We start from the raw sequence: 23,981 nt of genomic DNA, 5'->3' as shown, positions 1-23,981 counted from the left end.
AATGTGACAGGAGATAATTTAATAGGTTTTCCATACAGGCCAGTGTTATGAAATTCACAAAAATGGATTTATCTCATAATCTAACTCCAGATCACGTTCTTGTTTAAAACAAGCCCTTCTCTACCGACCGCAACAAAATCATGGATGGCCGCGATTTACATTTTTCTGTTCTGGGTGAAAGAAAATACGATTGCGACAAGGAAGCAGGGTTCTCTTTTCTCAGAGCCTCGGAAATAAGAAAAAATATATATAAAAAACCCTGGCACTAGCGATCATTGTTTAATCAATGGCACTCAATGAGTTAATGACAGCTGATTTCTCAGCAGTTTCGAGAAATGTTCTTATTTGAAGTCATTTCTCACCATATAGGCCTAGTATTTCGGTTTAAGAAATTGTCTAAATATGGACTAATATGTAAATATCTGCAGTTGTCCCTTGTCTGTTGCCCTACATTCAATGGATACACTGTCTGTGGGATGCTGTTTTCTTCTTACATGTATTTTATGCGTGGTGCTGCATCAGAATAGATAAACAAGGTACGGCCATTGGTCAAAAAGTCTACCAGGCTTTTTACTTTTTTTACTGTTCTGAGGAGAAACCGCTAAATGCTGTGGGGATAATCATCATTGGTTTCTGCTGCACCACGATACTGATACTGCTGTCTCTATTCAAGATGGTTTGGCATAAACAGAAAGAGGAAAGATATTTGATGGCATTCCAACCATCCATGATATACTCAGTGGTGGAAAGTAATGTACAGTACTTAAGTACACTTTCGAGTTATTTCTACTTTACAATTTTTTTTAATACTCCACGACATCTTGGATCCAAATATTGTACTTTTACTCCACTATATGTATTTAAAAACGTTAGTTACTTTGTAGATTTTGATCATCATTATTACAAAACCCAAATTAACTTCAGCCCTATATACATTTTGGCCATTTGAAAAGAGCCGATCTACAAGCTGACAATGCGTCGCGATGCGATGCATTGTGAGCTTGTAGATCTGCTATTTTCAAAAGATTTGTATACATTTGAAAACTGAAATGGGGCCTTCTGCATAATGAGTACTGTCTACTTTTGGTATATTTAAGTGCATTTTGATTCCAATACTTTTGTACTTTTACTCAACTCAATTTTGAATTCCGGACTGTAACAGAGTATTTCTATATTGCAGTATTGATACTTTTACTTAAGTAAAACTAAAATGAAGTACTTTTTAGACCACTGGATATACTGTAATGTAACAGAAGAAATTAGACACATAACAAGATGAATAACACTAACTAGCACATCTGTGGAAAGTGGCAGGACAAATCATCTGGGCATGATCTACTAGTCCTGTGGCCGGGGGTGTTTGATGAATGTAGGAGTCTCTGAAGTAATGTTGGAGAACACAGACCGGTGCCCGTTGGGCAGAATAGTCACCATGTCGAGCCAGAACCATTATTGATTTTTGTATTATGTTTTTCAGACAATTGAACAACTGCTGGAGCCAGAGTTAGTAATTCACACACATCCCACTACGTGGGACCCCATTCAAATTAGTTTGTGGGATAAGCGCTTCTGTACTCAAAGTCACATAACATGGAAATATAGAGTTTAGCTGGGGAAAGCAATAATCAAGTCTGAAGAGGGCTTTGAGAGTGGTTCTGAATGAGGTTGGCGTGGTCAGGGAGTGTGTTCCACGGGGGAGAGGCTAGCTAGCTACTGAACAAATGCTGTACAATCCCAGGTTGAGTTGTTTGGTCCTGGGGATCTCCAGGAGGTTGGCACCAGTGGACATGACCCATGAGGGAGTTGGAGGGGACACCATGACGGAGGAGCTCAGAGAGGCAGGGTTGCTTGTAAGTGGAGTGGAGTATAACCCATTTAGGCCTATTATTATTTTTTGAATATATCTTTTTGAAAACGAACATTTGTAACTCAAATATTTGCTTCTGGGGGGTCCCTGATACAATATTTTGAGATGGGGGGGGGGGGGGGGGTCCCTGGAACAACATATTTTGAGATGGGGGTCCGTGGCCAAATACATGTAGTTTTGGGGGTCCTTGGCATGAAACATTTTGAGAACCACTGACAGAAACATAGTAAAAAAAAAAAAAAAACACTTAGAAAGATTTAGAAGACACTTATAGAATCGGGTCAAAATATTGAAAGATGTGCATGAATTTTCAAGATTTTTCTTTAATATTTAAAGCATAAAATATTGCGTAATAATGTGTTCAGGCCCAAGATGGGATGGGTAATTGTGCGAATTGTTCTGTGCACCTGGCCATAAGTTCCCTGTCCAATACTGAGGTAGCTGTAGTTACTCTAACCCACTGGTTCCCAAACACTGGGTCGAGACGCATTTTTATGGGTCCCCTAATTTTATTTTCCTACATTTTGTTTTTATTTATTATTATTTCAAAAAGTATTATTATATTTATTTTATGGAAATAAATGAGAAAACAAATGTTTATGAAGTAAAGAGTGAAAATAGTAGTGAAAATAGTGGATATATAAGCTCACAACGCGGTGCATAGCGACGCATTGTGAATGTTATTTGGAGAACCTACACCCTCTGCTTTGAAAATAAATTATATAACTGTCTTTGCACCGGTACATGCGTTGTGAGCTTGTAGATCTGCTGTTTTCACTATGCTTGGGTCCCGGGGCGAACGTCTGATTTCTCTTTTGGGTGTCGACCTAAAAAGTTTGGGAACCACTGCTCTAATTCAAACAAACTCACACTTTACTTTGTAACATCTCTATCAGCATCTCTACTGATCTTTCAACACATCACGCAATAACACACATCATTAACATTAACCAGGCCATGAAGTCGGTCTATTGGATTCTTCTTTGTTTTGTTTGGTGCGGGGGCGAAGCAACAGTTGTTCCCTCCGACGATCTATTCTTGGCGTTCTTTTGGCAGGAGGAGGAACTCATTTCCCTTTCTCCCCTTCCTTTGCTCGCGCACTATGAATATTGATGGTTGTGCTAATTGGAGCATCTGCGGAGAGCTGTCTATGTGTGAGGGGATGTACCGTAGTCGACTGTTAGTTACCTTGAGGCAGACACCCCTGCTGTGTGTGTGTGTGTGTGTGTGTGTGTGTGTGTGTGTGTGTGTGTGTGTGTGTGTGTGTGTGTGTGTGTGTGTGTGTGTGTGTGTGTGTGCGCGCGTGCGTGTGCGCGCGCGTGCGTGTGCGCGCGCGTGCGTGCGAGCGAGTGTGTGTCCTCAATTTATAAAATTACCACCTTACTTCCCTAAATAAATCTGCCTAATAATTATCTGTTGAATTGATAATAAATGTTATTTGGAGAACCTATACACCTTCTGCTTTGAAAACAAAAAAAGAACAGGTCACAAATGTGTAGTCTTGGTGTGTTTTTCAATATGCCAGTACGACGCGTGTGTGTAGCCACCCCATATGTATGTATGTATCTTATCGGGCGGCGGTGGCTCAGGTGGTAGAGCGGTTCCCAGTTCGATCCCGGGCTCGCCCAGAGTTAGTGTCAAAGAGTCCTTGAGCAATTAAGACTCTGAACCCCTATAGTTGCTCCCAAGGAGCAGGTTGGTGCTTTGCATGGTTTCCTCTGCCATCGCCCATTGGTGTATGAATGTGTGTTTGAATGGGTGAATGCTACTGTATGTAAAGCACCTTGGATTAAGGCGCTATATAAATCCACCATTTACCATTTCTCCATATGCGTGTGCGTGTGCATGTGTGTGTGTTTGTGTAAGTGTGTGTGTGCATGTGCGTGTGCGTGTGCTTGTGCGTGTGTGGAACCAGTGGACATGTGGTCAGTGGGATGCATCTTTGGAGAGGTGATAAGAGGAACAGTGCTGTTCCCTGGAACTGATCGTATCCTTACATTCCCCCAAAAGCTAAGATTTTCATGAATAATGCAATGACTTTATGAATGAAGTAATTTCATTAATAAACAAAAGAAAACTAAGACGCAGTGAAAATAGCCGATCTACAAGCTATGGCGTGAAGCGACGCGTTGTGAGCTTGTAGATCTGCTGTTTTCACTTGCTTGGGTTCCGGTCCCAGATCGTATCCTTCTGTCTGTCCTCAAACTCCAAACTGAGCTCTACTGTGCTTCTGTAGTGCAGTGGTTCTCAAAGTAAGGTTCAGGGACCCCCAGGGGTCTAATGTGGCCTATTGTATACCAAACTGGGGGTCTTTGAAATTGAAAAGTTTGATAACCACTGTTGTAGCTTATACAAGCGTAACATTTACACTTAGAACTTAGCTTGTATGACTCCCTCTCCTCTTTTGTTCACGCCTGATTTTTGCCATTTCACCGGCGGGATTTCGTGCCCACGAAAAAAACCCATCAAATACCACAATCTGAATCGAAACCTCAGATCGGCAGGAATTCTAAAACTGGGTGAATCCAGCAAAACTGCTTAACAACCATGGATAAAACATTCTGTGGATATAAGAACCCACCCCCCCTCTTTCTGTCTGCATAATGTGTTCCTCTCTCTCTCTCTCTCTCTCTCTCTCTCTCTCTCTCTCTCTCTCTCTCTCTCTCTCTCCTCCCTCCCTGCATTGTGTGCTCAGCCAAAGTGCAATGGAGACTAAAGGGAGAGGTGGCAGTGTGTGACGTTCCAGGAGGATGAGGTAATGGCTTGCTCGCTGACGGTGCTGGCAGCCTCCCACCTCTGCTGGCAGTGTCTGTGAGGAGGCAGGATGGATGGGGGTAGAGAGAGGGATGTTTGAATGGGACGAGGGCGGCAGTGCTGTAAAGAACTGGTTCTCAACCTTTTCAGGCCGTGACCCCCAAAATAATCATATTTAAACTGGGGACCCCCCACCCCCTGATGAGCACAAAGAGTTGAGGAATTACATTTTGTATAATACCGTTCTATTGTGAAAATAGCCGATCTACATGCTCAGCATGTAAATCGTCTATTTTCACAATTTCTGCCTCGAATATTTGGCCAATGTTTCATTTGTCATTTTAGAAGTAATACAAATCCTTAAATTGTCACTTTAGAAATGTGCATATACCAGTCTATACTCTTAAATTGTATGTTGATTTGTTTACTGTTGAGTGAGAAAACAGTGTTGCACATTAAATTAATCATCTGGGGACCCCCTTGGGGGTCCTGAGACACCTGACCCACAGGTTGAGAACCACTGGTGTAAAGTAACTAAAGTACATGTACTCAAGTGCTGTACTTAAGTACAATTTTGAGGTATTTGTACTTTACCGGAGTATTTCCAATTTTCAATACTTTTACTGCTAAGGACATATTGTACTTGTATTCCATTACAATTATTTACTTACAAAAAAAAACGTATAAAAAATGCTATCTAAAATACAGGTATGGTCATTGAGGCTTGAGGGTAGGCAAGTGCTACGGTAAGTGCTACAGTATGGGCTAAGGTGGAGTCTGAAGAGGTGAGTCTTCAGACCGCGGAAGCTATAGGGAGTGAGTCTGCCGTTCTAAGTGCAATGGGGAGTTTATTCCACAGTTTGGGGGCCAGGAGGGAAAGGATTCTAGGACAAATGGATCGTTGTCCTGGGTTTTTTAGCGAGGGTTCTGTCAGCTTCCCTTGTGTTAGCTGATCTGAGTGAACAGATGGGGTTGTAGAGTTCGATCAGGCTTTGAAGTGCCATACCTTTGGCTGCTTTGAAGGCCAGCATCAGTGTTTCAGGGCAGTAATCAGGAGCCAATGAAGGGAGCGGCAAAGGGGGGAGACGTGAGAATTTTGGCTGCTTGAAGACCAATCGTGCTGCAGCATTTTGGATCAATTGGAGAGGCTCAAGTGCCCATGCCAGGAGCCCAGTGGAGGAGAGGGAAATATTGTAACTCCAATCAAATTACAGCATTGACAGCTTGCAGATTAAGCAACTCAAGTTGTATGTCATTTGGCTATTAAAAAAAGGCTGATCTTCAATGTGATGTTATGATAACATAACAGTATATTTTGAGAACTTTAGTACTCAAAATATACTGTTATGGGCTGGCCTAGCGGTCTGGGCGCATACCACAGAGGCTCTGATGCCTGACAGCGTGTTGCGGATTCGAATCCTGATTGAACTTTGCTGCGTATCACTCCCCATCTCTCTCCCCATTTCCTGTCAGTCTACTGTCCTATCAATAAAGGCATAAAAGCCCCAAAACAAATCTTTATATGTATATGTATATATATATATATATATATATATATATATATATATATATATATATATATATATATATATATACATATATAAATATATATTTAAAAAAAATTACACACACACACACACACACACACACACACACACACACACACACACACACACACACACACACACACACACACGACACCAAGCAGGTGCGTAACTAATGATAGTTAGGAGAATGGATAACAGCTGATCAATTTGCACTTTTTATACTATTTGTTTTTTGTTGCTTGAAGCGAGCCCACACTGTTTCTTCAGGAACAGTATTTTCTAGTATTAGTCAAATACGCACGCACACAGATGGACAGATGGTCTGACGGAAGGACACGTGCGCACTCGGTTACCGTACATGTGCAAGTGCACCCAAAAATGATTGTCTATATCCAAGTGAGTCCTGCTTTGTTGTAAGATGCTAATCGCTGGCATTAGCCTACTGTGCGGCTGAATTCAGACAATCTCATTTGGTGGGACTATGACTGGGTTCATCGTTGGGTCATCTCTGAGCTTTTGGCCAAAACACAGGATGTGAGATCTAGGATGTATTTCAAACAGTTATCTGCAAACAAGACACATGCAGGATGTCTGGCATTTTCTGGCACTTGGGGGGTGGGGGTGGAGGGGGAGGGGTTGATCTACAAGCTTGACTATCAGGCACACATAGACATTAAAGGGGGCTTGAGCCCCTGCCCTTATACCCGTCTGTAACAAGTACCCTCTCTCCAGACCATGAATGCAGTTTTCACTATGGTGAAAGAAATGCAAATGCTGAAGGCAGCATTCAAGAGAATTGCCTTGTCCAAACTCTCCCGAACTTGAATGCAGCATCTTATGTTGAAATAATTGCCCTCTCTGTGTAGAAATCCATGCCGTACACCACATCTCCAGTATTCACTTGATTATGCTGAGTTTAGTGTGGTCAAGTAGTGAAAATAGTCTGCCTCGGTCAGGGTACTAAAGTATCGTTAGATTTTCAATAGGAATTCAATTTTAAAAAATCATTTTTCTCTCAATTTTCTAATTTTCTAGCTCCCCATAAAATCAAATATTGGTTCATTTTTCCAATTTTCTAGCTTGCAAAAAAATCAGGAAAATGCTTCAATTTTTTAAATGTGTGATTCATATTTGTCATTATTTGATTTGGAACCGACAAAGGAAAAACATCTTTAAAAAAGTTATTTTTCATTTTTTTACCACATTACGAATATCAAAAAATGGACCAATTTTCCAAATTTCTAGCTTGCAAAAAAATCAGGAAAATGCTTCAATTTTTTAAATGTGTGATTCATATTTGTCATTATTTGATTTGGAACCGACAAAGGAAAAACATCTTGAAAAAGGTATTTCTTAATTTTTTACCCCATTACAACAATCAAAAAATGGGCCAATTTTTCCAATTTTCTAGCCCACAAAAAAATCAGGAAAATGCTTAAAATTTGCTCAATTTTTTGAATGTGTGATTCATATTTTGGCATTATTTGATTTGGAACCGACAAACAAAAAATAGGCCCATTATTCAATTTTCAAGTCCAGGAAAGAAATCGTCATCATGAATGTCACGTGACCACGTGTCAAGTCACATGGTACACAACTTCAAAATAAAAGCTGTAGGCTAGTCTAACATCCAACAAGTAATAGGATCAACATGCAGGCAGGCAGGGGGTCCATGAGGGGTTTACAAGGGGGTCCATGGCTGGTTCCCAAAGTGTGGTTTGGGGACCCCCAGGGTTTCTATGGCTGGTTCACAACAGCCTGGTACACGTACAGCCATGGCTGGTTCCCAAAGTGTGGTTCGGGGACCTCTGGAGGTCCATGACGGATTTCCAAGGGGGTCCATGGCTGGTTCTCAAAGTGTGGTTCGGGGACCTCTGGGGGTCCCTGAGGGGTTTCCAAGGGGGTCCATGGCTGGTTAGCAATAAGTGTGTTTAATTGCGACCGTAGTAGGTCGCAGTTACTTTTACACTCTCTACTATCCAAACCTCCACCAGCCGTCAGCCTGTCCTTCCCTCCGTCACGTCACTCGTCACACGTCACACTTTCCCCCTACTCATATCTCCGCCACTGTTGCCCCGATCCATGCCAAAATTTCCATACAAACTCCTTGCCTGCCAAACTACAACCTCGAAGGACCCCCGGAGCTCCAGGGACCCCCAGGTCCCTGGGGGACCCCCAGGTGTAAAAAATGACCAAATGTGCAAAAAAGACCACCCCAACGGGGCTGCTCACGGGGAATTCCCGGGGACCACCGACTCCTGGTGCTCCAGAACGGATGCAAAAGTGGTGGCGCCCCCAGTGGAGGACCCCCTCCACTGCAGCTCACATAAAATGCCTTAACTCGGGCTAGGAGCGACCGGGAGAGCCGGGGCCGGTACCTATTCGTCCGCCTCGGCGGCGCGGAGACCCCACCTCTCATTTCTCATATGGCCCTCTTCTAGCGCCACCATGAGGCCGATTCTGCAAAACACATTTTTGGACACTGCTCCTAAAATTTCTGCCCTAAAATCACACAAATCGGTACACAGTATGTCTACACTCATGTCATCAACTTGGATCTGTCCCATATAGCGCCACCTTCAGGCCGATTTTTTAAAACACATTTTTGGACACTGCTCCTACAATCTTTGCCCTAAAATCACGCAAATCGCTACACAGTATGTCTACACTCATCTCATCAACATGGATCTGTCCCATATAGCGCCACCTTCAGGCCGATTTTTTTAAACACATTTTTGGACACTGCTCCTACAGATTTTGCCCTAAAATCACACAAATCGCTACACAGAGACACTGCTCCTACATATTTTGCCCTAAAATCACGCAAATCGGTACACAGTATGTCTACACTCATCTCATCAACATGGATCTGTCCCATTTAGCGCCACCTTCAGGCCAATTTTTTTAAACACATTTTTGGACACTGCTCCTACAGATTTTGCCCTAAAATCACACAAATCGCACAGTCATGTAATCAAAACGCATCTGTCCCATCCAGCGCCACCATCAGGACGATTTTGGTAAAACAAACTTTTGGCCTTTTTGTGGAGATAAGCGACCAACGGTCGCTTATCTCCCGATTAGGGAGTCTTACTGGTAGTGTAATAGGTGAAATAGTGTAATAGTGCATTCTTATCAAAACCTCCACCAGCTGTCAGTCTGTCAGTCAGTCTGTCAGTCAGACTTTCAGTCACACTTTTGCCCTTCTCATAGTGGTTTTGGCTGCCAAACCACTACCCCATTTCTCCCTCTTCTAGCGCCACCATGAGGCCGCTTCTTGCAAAACACATAATCTTTTGGACACTGCTCCTACAAATTCTGCCCTAAAATCACGTAAAGCGGTACACATTATGTCTACACTCATGTCATCAGCATGGATCTGTCCGAGATAGCGCCACCATCAGGGCATCCTAAAATCACGCTTTGCAGAGTCCAAAAATGTGTTTGAAAAATCGCCCTGATGGTGGCGCTATCTTGGACAGTGTAGACATACTGTGTACCGCTTTGCGTGATTTTAGGGCAAAATTTGTAGGAGCAGTGTCCAAATATTTGTTTTGCAAGAAGCGGCCTCATGGTGGCGCTAGAAGAGGGAGAAATGGGGGTAGTGGTTTGGCAGCCAAAATCACTATGAGAAGGGAAAAAGTGTGACTGAAAGTCTGACTGACAGACTGACTGACAGACTGACAGCTGGTGGAGGTTTTGATAGTAACTGCGACCTGACGGTCGCAATTACACTATTACACTATTATATTATTACACTTATTACAATATTACACTATTACCCTTATTGCGCTATTACACTACCAGTAAGACTCCCTAATAGGGTGATTTTAGGGCAGTGTCCAAAAATGTGTTTTCAAAAATCGGCCTGAAGGTGGCGCTATATGGGACAGATCCATGTTGATGACATGAGTGTAGACATACTGTGTACCGATTTGCGTGATTTTAGGACAAAATATTTAGGAGCTGTGTCCAAAGATTTGTTTTGCAAGAATCGGCCTCATGGTGGCGCTAGAAGAGGGTCATGTGTGAATTGATGGAGGTTGTGGTTTGGCAGGCAAGGAGTATGTGTGCAAAATTTGGCATGGATCTGGGCAACGGTTGCGGAGATATGAGCAGGGCAAAAGTGTGACGTGTGACAGACAGACTGACTGACTGACTGACGGACGGACGGACGGACGGACGGACGGACGGACGGACTCACAGCTGGTCGAGGTTTTGATAGTAACTGCGACCTAACGGTCGCAATAACATTTATGCTATTTCAATATTACAAGTAATGCACTATTACACTATTTCACCTATTACACTACCAGTAAGACTCCCTAATCGGGAGATAAGCGACCGTAGGTCACATGTATACACAAAGAGGGCTGTAACTGCCATTGGTTCCTAGTTGTGTGGGCAATGTGTAGACATACTGTGTACCGATGTGCGTGATTTTAGGGCAAAATCTGTAGGAGCAGTGTCCAAAACTGTGTTTTGCAAGAATCGGCCTCATGGTGGCGCTAGAAGAGGGCCATGTGAGAAATGAGGGGTGGGGTCTCCGCGTTGCCTTGGCGGACGAATAGGTACCGGCCCCGGCTCTCCCGGACGCTCCTAGCCCGAGTTACGGCATTTTATGTGAGCTGCAGTGGAGGGGGTCCTCCACTGGGGGCGCCACCACTTTGGCATCCGTTCTGGAGCAGCAGGAGTCGGTGGTCCCCGGGAATTCCCCGTGAGCAGCCCCGTTGGGGTGGTCATTTGGTCATTTTTGCATATTTGGTCATTTTTTACATCTGGGGGTCCCCCAGGGACCCGGAGATATGAGCAGGGCAATAGTGTGACGTGTGAGGTGTGACAGACAGAGGGACAGACAGACAGACAGACGGACAGTTTGTGCAGGCTGTGATAGTAAGTAGCGACCTACGGTCGCAATTACACTTATTGCTAACCAGCCATGGACCCCTTTGGAAACCCCTCAGGGACCCCCAGAGGTCCCTGAACCACATTTATTGCTAACCAGCCATGGACCCCCTTGGAAATCCGTCATGGACCTCAAGAGGTCCCCGAACCACACTTTGGGAACCAGCCATGGCTGTACGTGTACCAGGCTGTTGTGAACCAGCCATAGAAACCCTGGGGGTCCGCAAACCACACTTTGGGAACCAGCCATGTAAACCCCTCATGGACCCCCTGCCTGCCTGCATGTTGATCCTATTACTTGGATGTTAGACTAGCCTACAGCTTTTATTTTGAAGTTGTGTACCATGTGACTTGACACGTGGTCACGTGACATTCATGATGACGATTTCTTTCCTGGACTTGAAAATTGAATAATGGGCCCGTTTTTTGTTTGTCGGTTCCAAATCAAATAATGTCAAAATATGAATCACACATTCAAAAAATTGAGCAAATTTTAAGCATTTTCCTGATTTTTTTGTGGGCTAGAAAATTGGAAAAATGGGCCCATTTTTTGATTGTTGTAATGGGGTAAGAAATTAAGAAATACCTTTTTCAAGATGTTTTTCCTTTGTCGGTTCCAAATCAAATAATGACAAAGACGAATCACACATTTAAAAAATTTAAGCATTTTCCTGATTTTTTTGCAAGCTAGAAAATTGGAAAAATTGGTCAATTTTTTGATATTCGTAATGTGGTAAAAAAATGAAAAATACCTTTTTTAAAGATGTTTTTCCTTTGTCGGTTCCAAATCAAATAATGACAAATATGAATCACACATTTAAAAAATTGAAGCATTTTCCTGATTTTTTTGCAAGCTAGAAAATTGGAAAAATGAACCAATATTTGATTTTATGGGGAGCTAGAAAATTAGAAAATTGAGAGAAAAATGATTTTTTAAAATTGAATTCCTATTGAAAATCTAACGATACTTTAGTACCCTGACCTGCCTCGACTATTTGGCCAATGTTTCATTTGTCATTTTAGAGGTATTAAAAGTCCTTAAATTGTCACTTTAGAAATGTGCATATACCCTCTGTATACACTTAAACATTATGTTGGTTTGTTTACTGTTGAGAAAGAAAACAATGTTGCACATTAGGTTAATCATCTGGGGACCCCAGCAAAGTAATTTGGATACCCCCCTGGGGGTCCTGAACCCACAGGTTGAGAACCACTGGCCTAACAGCCAGGTCTGCGTGTGTAGTATGTTTTGCTTAACCGCGCCCCTCGCTCCAGACATTGATCAGTGGAACAAGGTGATTGAGCAGCTGGGTACGCCCCCGCCTGAGTTCATGAAGAAGCTGCAACCCACCGTGAGGAACTATGTGGAGAACCGGCCAAAGTACGCTGGGCTCACCTTCCCCAAACTGTTCCCCGACTGTCTGTTCCCTGCTGACTCCGAACACAACAAACTCAAAGGTGAGAACCCGTAACTCGACGACAGGGGTAGGCAACCTCAGGCACGGGTGCCAATATTGGCACAGGGGAGTGTGATCACTGTCTGGCACACTGGCATAAGTGTGTGAGAGAGATTTAGTATTTATTTTAAAATTAAATATAACAAACGTTTAAGTCATAGTCCACTCACATCTATATACAAATTACATCCTGCACATAATTAACTCCTAACTCTGACTTTGACTAGGGAGGGAGTCTGGGATATAGGTGGGTTATTGCTCCTAATGATCATTACAACCTGAAAATATGTCTAAAGAAAATATTATGTATAGCCTATGGACATTCAAAATCAGTTGTAAATATTTTATTTTGGTGTCATAATTAAACTTAAATGTTTGATACGGCACACTGACTATCAAGAAAATGAAAACATGGCACTTCATGTCAAAAAGGTTGCCGACCCCTGCTCTACAGCATGTAAAATCCTGCAATAACTTCAAAAGTTATTTGAATTAATTAAATGGTATTTTAACCAATCTGTGTGGTGGTTGGTGGAATGTGAATAACAATATAATGAGCACATGTGCAGTTAGGAAGTTGTCTCCCTAGTCCCTCCCTACTCCTCCACTGAGAAATGTATAGACCCTGTGTTCACCGGTGGGTGTAGTGTCCTACAGTAGGTGTCCTACTGGTTGACAAGTAGCACTGCCTGAAGAAGCTCATAAACAATATCTGAGTGCCTGTTGGAAGGGACTGGGAGGTAGATATTTGTTCTCCCACAAGGGAGACCTGGTTTTGAATCCTGTTTAGCACACCAAAGTTTAAACTGGAGCTATACTTATATGTGTGCTATAAATATCCTCAAAACTATATGTTGTGTTTCACTGACCATGTCAATAATGCATGACATGCTCTCTTCTGTGTAATTTCCTTATTATAAGCATAACATTTGTGCCAAATGTAGAGCATAAATTAATTATGCTTTTTGGGTAGGGGCCTATGTACTATGAGTTTGAACCACGTATGTATTGATGCCTTCTTCTGTGTTAAGTTTAAGTGGTTTTGTGACTTATTTTAAGCATGGAGCTGGTGGTGACAATGCAGAATCAGTCATGATGATAATCCAATGTACTGGATAGGAAAACTGAAATAGATAGATTCACAACAATGTTCCCACCTAGGGAAAAGTTTGAATCAAAACACCTCCCTGACTCATTTGAGATTAGAGGGATGTTTATTGTGGTAGGCAGCCTATTTCTAAATGTGGAAAATCCCACCAAGAAAGATAATGAATACTGTATGCTGCTCCACTGCACTGGCATCAAAGCCTTTATGTGGTAAAACTCTCAGCTAGGAATCACTTGTGTTCTGGCTGCCTGCACCGCATGCTGGGATGCCGGTGGTAAAGGAAATACACCCACTGAGAGAGAGAGAGAGAGAGAGAGAGAGAGAGAGAGAGAGAGAGAGAGAGAGAGAGAGAGAGAGAGAGAGAGGGGTGTATCACAAGGTACCATTATGTAATATTAAAGCCTATCAGGCCATTATTGTTCTTTAGTGCAGTGGTTCTCAACCTGTGGGTCGGGTCCCCAGATGATTAGCTTAATATGAAACACCATTTTCTCACTCAACAGTAAACAATCCAGCATAAAGTTTAAGTGTATAGAGGGTACAGTATCTGCACATTTCTAAAGTAAAAATATATTCAAATTGTCAAATATTAGAGGCAGAAATTGTGAAAATATGCGATCTACATGCTCACAAGTCACAACGCCTCGCGATCACGTAGATCTGTTATTTTCACAATAGAACCGTGTTATACAAAATGTAATGCCTCAACTCTTAGTGCTCGTCACAGTGGTGGTGGGGGGGGGGTCCCCATTTAAAATATGATTATTTTGGGGGTCGCGGCCTGAAAAGGATTATGAGTCAAGTGTAAGGTGAGGTAGCAGTCATTATTTTGGTCACAGTGAACCGGAGGACGAGACTAGCGAGTGTTCAGGAATTCTGAAGTACAGAGAAATAGGCGTGTTGCCCCCTAGGTGGGCTGGAGGGATTATTCCTGGAGTGCAGATCACTATCACGTGTGCTGTACCGTTATTATGTTTAAAATAAAATGGTTTTGGCCAGGGGAGATATTGTGCTTCAGGCAGTTGTACTCAGGAACCATTAGGTGACACCAGTGTTTAAATTTCTCATTGGAAGAGTATAGGAATACCACCTCCAACCACAGATGTGCTAACAGATATTATTTATTTTCGTAAATTACAGCATCACACAAAAGGAGCAGATCTACAAGCTCGTTTTGGGCTTGTAGATCTGCTACTTGCTATTTGTTATTAAAAGTAACAGTTTTGAACATTACAGATGATAATGTCAGTTAGGCTGTATAGTATACATACTTATGGACTACTATACCATACTGATTGGTTGAAATGATTCGTTAAATCTGTTCTGTTTTGTTCTGTTTCTCTGACCACAGCCAGCCAGGCCAGAGACCTGCTGTCTAAGATGTTGATCATTGACCCTGCTAAACGGATATCTGTGGACGAGGCCCTACAGCACCCCTACATCAACGTGTGGTACGACCCCGCTGAGGTGGAGGCGGTGAGTGGATCTGGAGAAATGAGTCGCCCTGGGAGGTGGGCAGGATTTGTTGACGCTCAGTGTGCATTTGCTTTTTTCAGCCAGCCATATTCATGAGTTACATTGGTAGTCTTACAGTGGCCATGTTGAGGACCAACAATTGAAACACCTGTGTTGGTCCTCAACATGGCCGCTGTAGGACTACAAATGCAACCCATGAATTGACGTAAAATAGTCTGCGAATCACAGTTGTTATCAATGATATTAATTAAGGTTCTGTTCCATTTAGTGTAGTATAATCTGTTTAGCTATCATGTACAATGGCAGCAGCAATTAATTAGGTTTGACCAGAATGGGATAGTTCCCATAGGGATAGTTCGCCCAAAACAATATGTTTTTTCTATCGATTACTCACCCCATAGAGACATGAATTCTTGGGTATTTTGTTGGTTTTTCTCGCATTCCTAAGCCAAATATTTGATGACCAGCAGTGGTTCCCTATGGAGAAACAAAGAGCATGCTTTATTCCCTATATGGATACCCAAAGAGTCTCCTCAAATTATTGGCTTAGCAATGCAACAAAAACAAAACAATATCCATGAGGTGAGTAATCAATAGAAAAAGAAAAAAGTCACTTTGGGGGTGAACTATGCCTTTAATTAGTATCATTGATAACACTTTTGACTATTTCATGTCAAAATGGCTGCTGCTGAAAGACCAGATATCAAATTGTCCTGATTTTAATTCAAAGGGGGGTTCATAATAATACAGTAATTGTTTAAAGCATTACTTATTTTTGTGTTTGCTTGCAACTGTTATGGTTATGGGAATTACCCAGTCATTGCCTTTGTGATGGCTTTACATTTTTGGCTCACATATTTGTTTATATTTATTATTTCATTTTAGGCAACTTATGTTCTTAGTGGTTTGATTCGCTTAATGCTTTCCCCATAAATAACTAGCTGCCTACTCACTGGAAAAGAGCCATTTGTAACTCTCTCTGAGAGTACAAATGTAACCAAATGGACATTTCTAATCCATCAGAGTTCAATTAAAAACCAGGATCTTGCAGCGTAGTGAAACACTGCATTGCTACAGTGCTATGCTGTTTATATGAGTCGTCATTGTGCCCTGTTTATATTCTGAAGTCAAATGTCTCCATCTGACCTTCATTAGTATGAGATGACAGAGATAGGGAACAAATGTATCTGTAACTGTAACAGAGGTGTTGTAAAGGGGCGACACCTAGTGGCTGAATGTGGTCTAGTGCCCCTTTTTACTAGTGTACACATGTAACCAAAATACATTTTGTGCACTCTCTGAGTTACAAGTGGTTTAAATGAACACTGAGGGTTTTACAGAGTACATTGGTAGGAATACGTCATCGAGGGCATAGTCTGTGCAAGATCTTGTTAATTGACACGGTCCAGGATATATCTGGTTCCACATACCTTCAGGGTAGCACTTCACATTCTGACGAGTAATAATGAAAAACAACTGTTTTGTAGCATGATGTCTCATTTCTGTAAATGCTGTAGTGTAGTTAACCTTCCCCCAGATACACCAGCAACTGGTTACCGTGTATCTTTCATAGCTATAAGGATGTTGGATGGTTATAATATTAATGACTTTTCATATTAGCACTTATATGTTGTATTTTTGGCCATCAATGGCATTTCTCCTTCAACACATTTTCTGCTGTTTTTCCCTCCTCTCTTAATATCATTTCATGCTGATGAAGGCAAGAGATCTCGTCCAAATATCCATGGTAAATAGCCACCGCCCGACATCAAGGAAATATCTCATTCTGTGGGCCTAAGACACTTAGGATAGAGAACACAAGTTTATGTGCTTTATGTTAAAGGATAACGTGTCACATTTTCTTCTTAAATCTCATTGTTTTGATGTGAGGAGAGCTGTGCAATGTGGTACAAAAAAAAACATACCCTATGTTTTCTGTGTATATCTCTGTATATATGTATATATATATCTTGTGCATGCGGAACGTACGCGACTACGCGTTTATGGCCTTTTGCACCAGAAATTTTGCAAACCACGGCCCTGTTATTTCATTGGCTTAGACTGGGTGGAATTGAAGTGTGTCCACTAGTAGCCAGTGTATTTATTTAAGCCATTTAGAATTATTTAATGCTTTAACTATCACAGTGCGACACCGAGTGCTGCGCTGCGAGCTTGTAGATCTGCTATTCTTGAAAAATCTTGAAAATGTGTGCAAATCTTTGAATATTATTTTTAAAGCGAAACTTTGCTTCTGGGGGGGGTCCCTGACACATATTTTGAGATGGGAGTCGGCGGCCAAATACATATAATTCTAGGGGTCCTTGACATGAAAGGTTTGAGAACCGCTCACGTAGAAACAGGCCTTTTTCAAAAACCTTAGAAGTATTTAGAAGACATTTATAGAATCGGGTCAAAAATATTCAAAGACTTGCACAAAATTTCTGGATTTTTCAAAAATCTACAGAGTGCCACGCTGTGAGCTTGTATATCTGCTATTTTTTAATAATAGTAGTATTAGTAATAATGCGTAATAATGCATTCTGGGGTTTTAAAAGACACTGCCTTGACATATACATGACAAATACATAGAAGATGATATGGGGTATTCTTTTGCCACACTTTATAATGCATCTCCTCGCTGCCAGAACAATGGCCTTTAGGTTGGAAATCAGCTAATTTCCCTTCAGGTGATTATTATAAAACAGAACATCACTCATCCAGGCTGTAGGACATCAATGTAACCAAGCATTCACCTTTTGAATGTACAGTATAAACATACAGTATATAGGCCTCTGCCATTAATAGAAGCCCTGCTATGTTTTGCATGTATTCAGGCAATACTTCAGAATGCATGCAACTTTTCTTCAAATTCTTGTTACCACCAAACGTAAAGTAATTGGCTATAGTGGTAACACTTCAGTTCTGTAACTCTTTACATAATTATGTCATTCTTTGAGCCTGTTTGATTCATGTCTTACGTACTTTAAAGGCCAAGACTGTTATCACGTTACAAATACATATTTACTACCCAACTGTATGTATACATTTCTTTGAATATACTGTATATACAGTACATGATCCAGGGTTCTAGTCCACTACATCTACTGTATAATTGTCACCCCAAGGTAAAATCCTCAGTGTTCATTTAAACATTTATGACTCACAGAGTGTACAAACATAACCAAATGGACCCTTAACATGGCCATTTTGTGACCTTTGTACACTCCCAGAGTTAAATGAACACTCGGGATTTACTGTATCCGTGTGGTCCTGTCAGTGAATCAAACTAAATGTTTTAAAATAGAATAGAGAGGTAGCTCAGGTGGCACAGTGGTAAAGTACCCGCCCACCACTGCAGAGTCTGGGGATTTGAATCCATCGCGAATACATCTGGCTTTGTCAAGAGTCTATTATACAAACACAATTGGCCCGTGTTCGGGGGAGGGTGATGGTACTCCTACGAGGCTGGGGCGGCACCTGTCAGCAGGGAGTATATATAGTATAGCTAGGCTATATGCACAGCAGCCATTTTGGAGGGAAGTTGGGTCTCTTCTCACTTCCTTCACAGGTGCCACCAATAATTCTAATGAAGGCTCTGTTCCATTCTGGTCAAACAGAGTCAGGGTGCTGATACTGTGCCATGTCGGCTCACTGGAAACACTCTGCTACACCAGTGGGTCTCAAAGTGTGGAACCCTCATGGTTCCTTGGGGGTTCCAAATGACCCCTTAAAAGGTGTGAAAACTCTGAGAGTGTATAAATGGAAATAGACCCATATGTGTTATGAGGGTCCTTGAAATAAAAGGTTTGATTGTGCTACATGAAATGGAACCTTCATTAGAACCTTCATTAGTATCATTGGTAACACCTTTGAAGGAAGTGAGAAGAGACCCAACGTCTCCCCAATATGGCTGCTGTGAATATAGCCTAGTGGGCGGGAGAAGTAGGACAGAGGCTTGACGTCCTCCCAGTGGGGGCTCCTCACTGGCAGGTGAGCCAGTAGGACACAACAGCAGTGACAACACACAGACATTTGTGTGGGGAGGAATGAATTGGCCAAACAACTAAAATGGTGAAATGCAGTCCACACACCGGTCCCGTAGGTTGTTTATTATAATACTGTTCAGAAAGGAAATAAGCTTAAGAGCTTTGTTGTGGTTCATCCTTTTGACAGATACAGTAAATACAATTATGCATCTATGTTCGTGCATCATATAGCCTCATATGCAATAAACCATTGTCAATAAAAACGTCACATATTCAATTATAATAAGGTTTCAAGCATCTAGCTCTTTCTCAGACCAAAAAAAAAGGTCTGAGGAAGAGCTAGAGGCATAAAAAGAACATCACGGTTGGTGGTATTATAATAAATGACCTATGGGGACGCGATGCAGTGTCCTATTTCAGGGAATCCAACATCCACTGAGACTCGGAGGCAGATTCAGGAGAGCTAGACTGGTACAGGGACAGACATTCAAACTATACTGGGACAGGGACAGCATAGCTACACTGGGACAGGTTCATACAGCAATTACTAGACCGGGACAGGGACAAACCGCTAGACGTTATGGCAACGTCAAAATAGGACATGAGCGGGTGCGGGTGGTTGGACGCCTTGTCAGACTTATGAGGTTTTGGGTCGCTTCATTGCTAGCTATGTATCTGTATGGTAAAGATATAACGGGTGATTTCAATGAACAAATACAGTGTAAGCTTGATGTCATTTGTATGATAAATAATCAAGGCTATTAACTGCTCATTTTATTTCATTCATCTCAAATTGTTTTCATTACAATTCACAATTCATGCATCCTCATCTCCTCCCTGACCTGTCTTTGTGTTGACATTGAGATAAACAAGAAAAAAAACATGAATTCTGTTTTCTTACAGCATCACAGTGCTTTACTGCCACTGACTGAATGTGACATTCTGTCATAATTCAAATAGATGACAAAAGTACTGTAGTAACAGTAGTAACTGTTTGAAATCCTTGTCTTTTGACTGAGGATGATGCAATGTGACTGTGCCCATTCACAGTACTTCCACATGTATTACATGTATTTGGCCACAGACCCCCCATCTCAAAATATGTTGTTCCAGGGACCACCCAGAAGCAAATATTTGAGTTACAAATGTTCGCTTTTAAAAAGATATATTCAAAGACTTCACGATTCACGATTTTTCAGAAATAGCAGATCTACAAGCTCGCAGCTATGAGCTTGTATATCTGCTATTCTTCAATAGTTAAAGCATTAAATAATTCTAGGCCTAAATGGGTTAAGTCACTGGAGCGGTTTCTTAATGCGGCTGTTCATTTTTGGATGCCCATTTCAAGAAAATCCTCATTGGAACTATAGCATCTAGTTGTCTAGTGATATCGGTGTCATGAACTAATTGTAAACTACTTGAAACAACTTAGTTTATTCTGTGGCGGGTGGTTTCACCAAACAAGCCAAATCTAAAAGTTTTCTTTATCTCTTCTCTCCAGCCTCCACCAGCGATCTATGACAAGCAACTTGATGAGAGAGAACATTCCATTGATGAATGGAAAGGTAAGGTTGGCATGGTGAGACTTATATTAGGTGGTTATTGTAAAGTTGCAGCTGAGAATTGGCAATGCAACTGCCACTACAGACCTCATATCCTGTGGGTTATTTAACCTGATGTTAAAAATCAGGTTATATAAATTTCAGATCGATACATACCAACGGTAAGCAAAACGGTACAGGAACCTATTGTCGGACTAGTCTTTTTTTCTTCCACGGGAACGCTCGCTACAAGCGGCCCATGCACTTGGTGAGAAAAGTCGGTGCCAGCGAGGCGGCCCTCTCGGTCCGCTTGGTAAGAACAGACCACAGCCTCTTATATTAAGTTGGTGAGAAGACTACAGCTCCTTTTATTAAGTTAGAACTAGTTCCGAGAGGAACCGACGAGGGAGCTGGCAGCCGAGCAAGTTGCCACACCAAATGTTGCGAAGTCCAATTCAGCCGACTCAGCATGGCTTGATTTGATGTGCTCTTGTATTATTATATTGCTACAGTATTGTTATTGTATTCTTATATTGCTATTCCTGCAAGTGCTGCGCTGCGAGCTTGTAGATCAGCTATTACGACAGAGTTCATAAACTAAACAGAATAGTCAGTGAGGACACTCGAATGGATTTTGTCCTTGAATGGATAGATTTTGGATGGATTTTGTCCTTGTCCTTGGGTTCAGTGGACCCAAATGCAGTACGACTAACAGGCAAGGATCTAAATTCAGATGGTTTATCCTCCAAACTTAAACTTCCCATAAAATGGGGCAGGCAAAACAAGAACTTATTATACAGATTGGCTTGCAGCCAAATCAGAGTAGCCTACATAAGAACACGGACATGAAGTGATGATCTAACTAAGGGTCTGAACACAAATTTGGGACATATATATAGACAAGAACTAACTAGGCACAGGTGAACTCGGACAAACAATCAACACTGGGATAGGCTGGGGGACTAAAGTGGACACAGGTGTAGGAAACTAACAATCACAGGGAAGCGAGACAAGACAAGACAGGAAACAAATACTAGGCAAAGATAGGAAACACTAGGACTATTACTACAAAATAAGATACAGGCATGTAAAGCAAAACCCAACAAGGGAACAGGGAATGAAACATTACTACAGAGTAAAAGGAACACAACTGAAATGTAAAACACTAACTAGAAGGCAGCAGAAGGCCACATTGGCTCAGAACAAGTAATGCAAACTGAAACATATTCATCACAACAGAGTAAGAATAGAAAACAACAATCTATCAGCTTACAAGACACTGACAAAGTCCACGGTCCTGAGGAGCGGACCGTGACATCTTTTTCTATTGACGCCCTTCTGTCAGCATGTTTCAGTGCTTTTCTTTTCCTTGACAGAACTCATCTACAAAGAGGTGATGAACTTTGAGGAGAGAACGAAGAATGGCGTCGTGAAGGGACAGCCTTCACCTTCAGGTACTCTCAGTGCATAGCCCTAATCGCTCTGTAAGTGAATCTACTATAATAACTTAATGGAGTTATTATTTAAAAAGAAAACAACATTGTGCCATTGACCATGTGTCTCTGTCCTTGTCATCTTGTTTGTTTGATTGTTTTTGAGGCAAATTAAGACATTTATACGTAATGCTAACTTGTGCAATGCTAGACTGTCTGTAAGGTTGATTTACCCACTGCAGCTATTGCACTAGTCATCGTAAGCTGTAAAGAAATTAACGAAAAATGTCCATGTGTATCTATGTTTGGAAAGGTCATGATTTAAGGTTGGGGTCCTGGATCAAGTACAGTATACTGTCTGCAATGTAGTTAGTCTGCTCTTTGTAGCATTCTACTGTTTCAGAAAGTGAGTATATTTCTCACAGTTGCCACATGAGGGCAGTATTGATATTGGTCATAGTCATAGTGGAGTGAATCACAGCATAAATGGGTCATGCAGAATCCAGTGCTTAAAACAGCTGCCCTGTGCTTGCGTGCGTGCGTGCGTGCATTAGTCTCCCTGGGATTCCCCAACAGTTGAGTGATGAGTCAGGAAAGGGAAGGTGTGTTGCTAGTGTACCTCACCTTTGATGCCAAGCAGCTATTCTGTGAACTGTTGAAGGCTGCTCTGTGTTAAGGTTCCTTTGATGAATCTATGATATGTAATCATCAAGCAGATGCAGAGTATAGTCGACGCAGTGCAGTGTAAGGCAGTGCAGTGCAACGTACATGGCAGTATATTATTATAGTGCAATGCAATATGGGCAGAAACCTTGTATCTCCAAGTTTCAAATGTGTATGTGTTTTTGGTAAATTAAAGAACTACTTCATTGTGCATTGTTGCACAAAAGTATTGAAAATAGCAGATCTAGATAAGCTATTTTCACTATTAAATCATTTTTAAATTAATAACAAAAAGGATGGTTTCGGACATACAAGGTTTCGACCCGACAACGACGATATATTATTGCAGTGCAATACAATGTGCAATACAATGAACTTTAGTTACTAGTTACTTTGCAGATATAAATTATAATATTAAAAAACATACATAAACCACTTTAGCCCTATTTTATACCTTGGCTATTTGAAAATAGCCAATCTACAAGCTCATGCGTTGTGAGCTGCTATTTTCAAACATTTTGTACTTTTGCTACTTTACAAGTACATCATGGCATCAAAGTACATTTTGATGCCAACACTTTCATACTTTTACTCAAGTACATTTTCTATTGCTGACTTTTACTTGTAACAGAGTATTTCTATATTGCAGTATTGATAGGCCTACTTTTACTAAGTAAAATGTGTGAGTACTTTTACCACCACTGCACACAGGATGATATTTAAACAACAAGTTGGTGTTCATACCCTAACCTTAAAGCCTGATTCATGCTTCGCCCCAAGACAGCGCCGGGACGAAAATAGGGACTTTAAGCAAGGACAGCTATGGCAGTCCGCTCCGGTAACCGAAAATGGATCAGTGCCCAATAGATAAACCTGCTTGCCGTCGCAGCCCTTCCTACTACGGCAGAAACTCCACGTAGCTTCTACAAAGGCTGCTGCATAGAGATGTCACCATGGGAACCAAAGAGTTCAGTAAGCTGACGGTTGTTTGCTTAACGATTTTGACTGCTACGGCGATTGCATCATAGCAGCTGTACTTCCGCCTAGCGGAGCCGTCCTGAAAACCGTCTTTGTTTAAACTTCATAATAGCAGACCTACCGTACAAGCTCACAACGGGTCGACGCATCTATGAGTGCAGACCATAGACTGTAAAATGAACGGACAAAGGGGTCGAGCCCTGTTGGTTTCTACAGAACCTTTGAAACCACTTTTTCTTTGAACTTCTGGTTCAGAAATGAAACCG

General features: G+C 41.7%; 1 protein-coding gene across 8 annotated transcripts in view; it reads left to right on the top strand.

The window, feature by feature from the left end:
• Positions 1-23,981, top strand: part of mapk10 (mitogen-activated protein kinase 10) — a gene marked incomplete at both ends in the record, with an annotated part of 42,658 nt that overhangs the window by 17,627 nt on the left and 1,050 nt on the right. The window contains 5 exons of one of the 8 annotated variants that reach the window (XM_080742921.1): positions 3,783-3,854; positions 12,349-12,531; positions 14,990-15,118; positions 20,579-20,665; positions 22,018-22,095. In XM_080742921.1, coding sequence (XP_080599047.1) covers positions 3,783-3,854; positions 12,349-12,531; positions 14,990-15,118; positions 20,579-20,665; positions 22,018-22,095 — 549 coding nt within the window. Of the gene's footprint in view, positions 1-3,782; positions 3,855-12,348; positions 12,532-14,989; positions 15,119-16,834; positions 16,862-20,547; positions 20,666-22,017; positions 22,105-23,981 lie in introns of all 8 variants that reach the window. The other 7 variants (XM_080742920.1, XM_080742923.1, XM_080742916.1 and 4 more) reach the window with 7 other exon arrangements.

This window comes from Nannobrachium achirus, assembly GCF_963921795.1.
Source record: "Nannobrachium achirus genome assembly, chromosome: 15".
In the NCBI taxonomy this organism is placed as follows: Eukaryota; Metazoa; Chordata; class Actinopteri; order Myctophiformes; family Myctophidae; genus Nannobrachium; species Nannobrachium achirus.
Note: the sequence above shows the minus strand (reverse complement) of the source record. Positions and strands in the feature narration are given on the sequence as shown.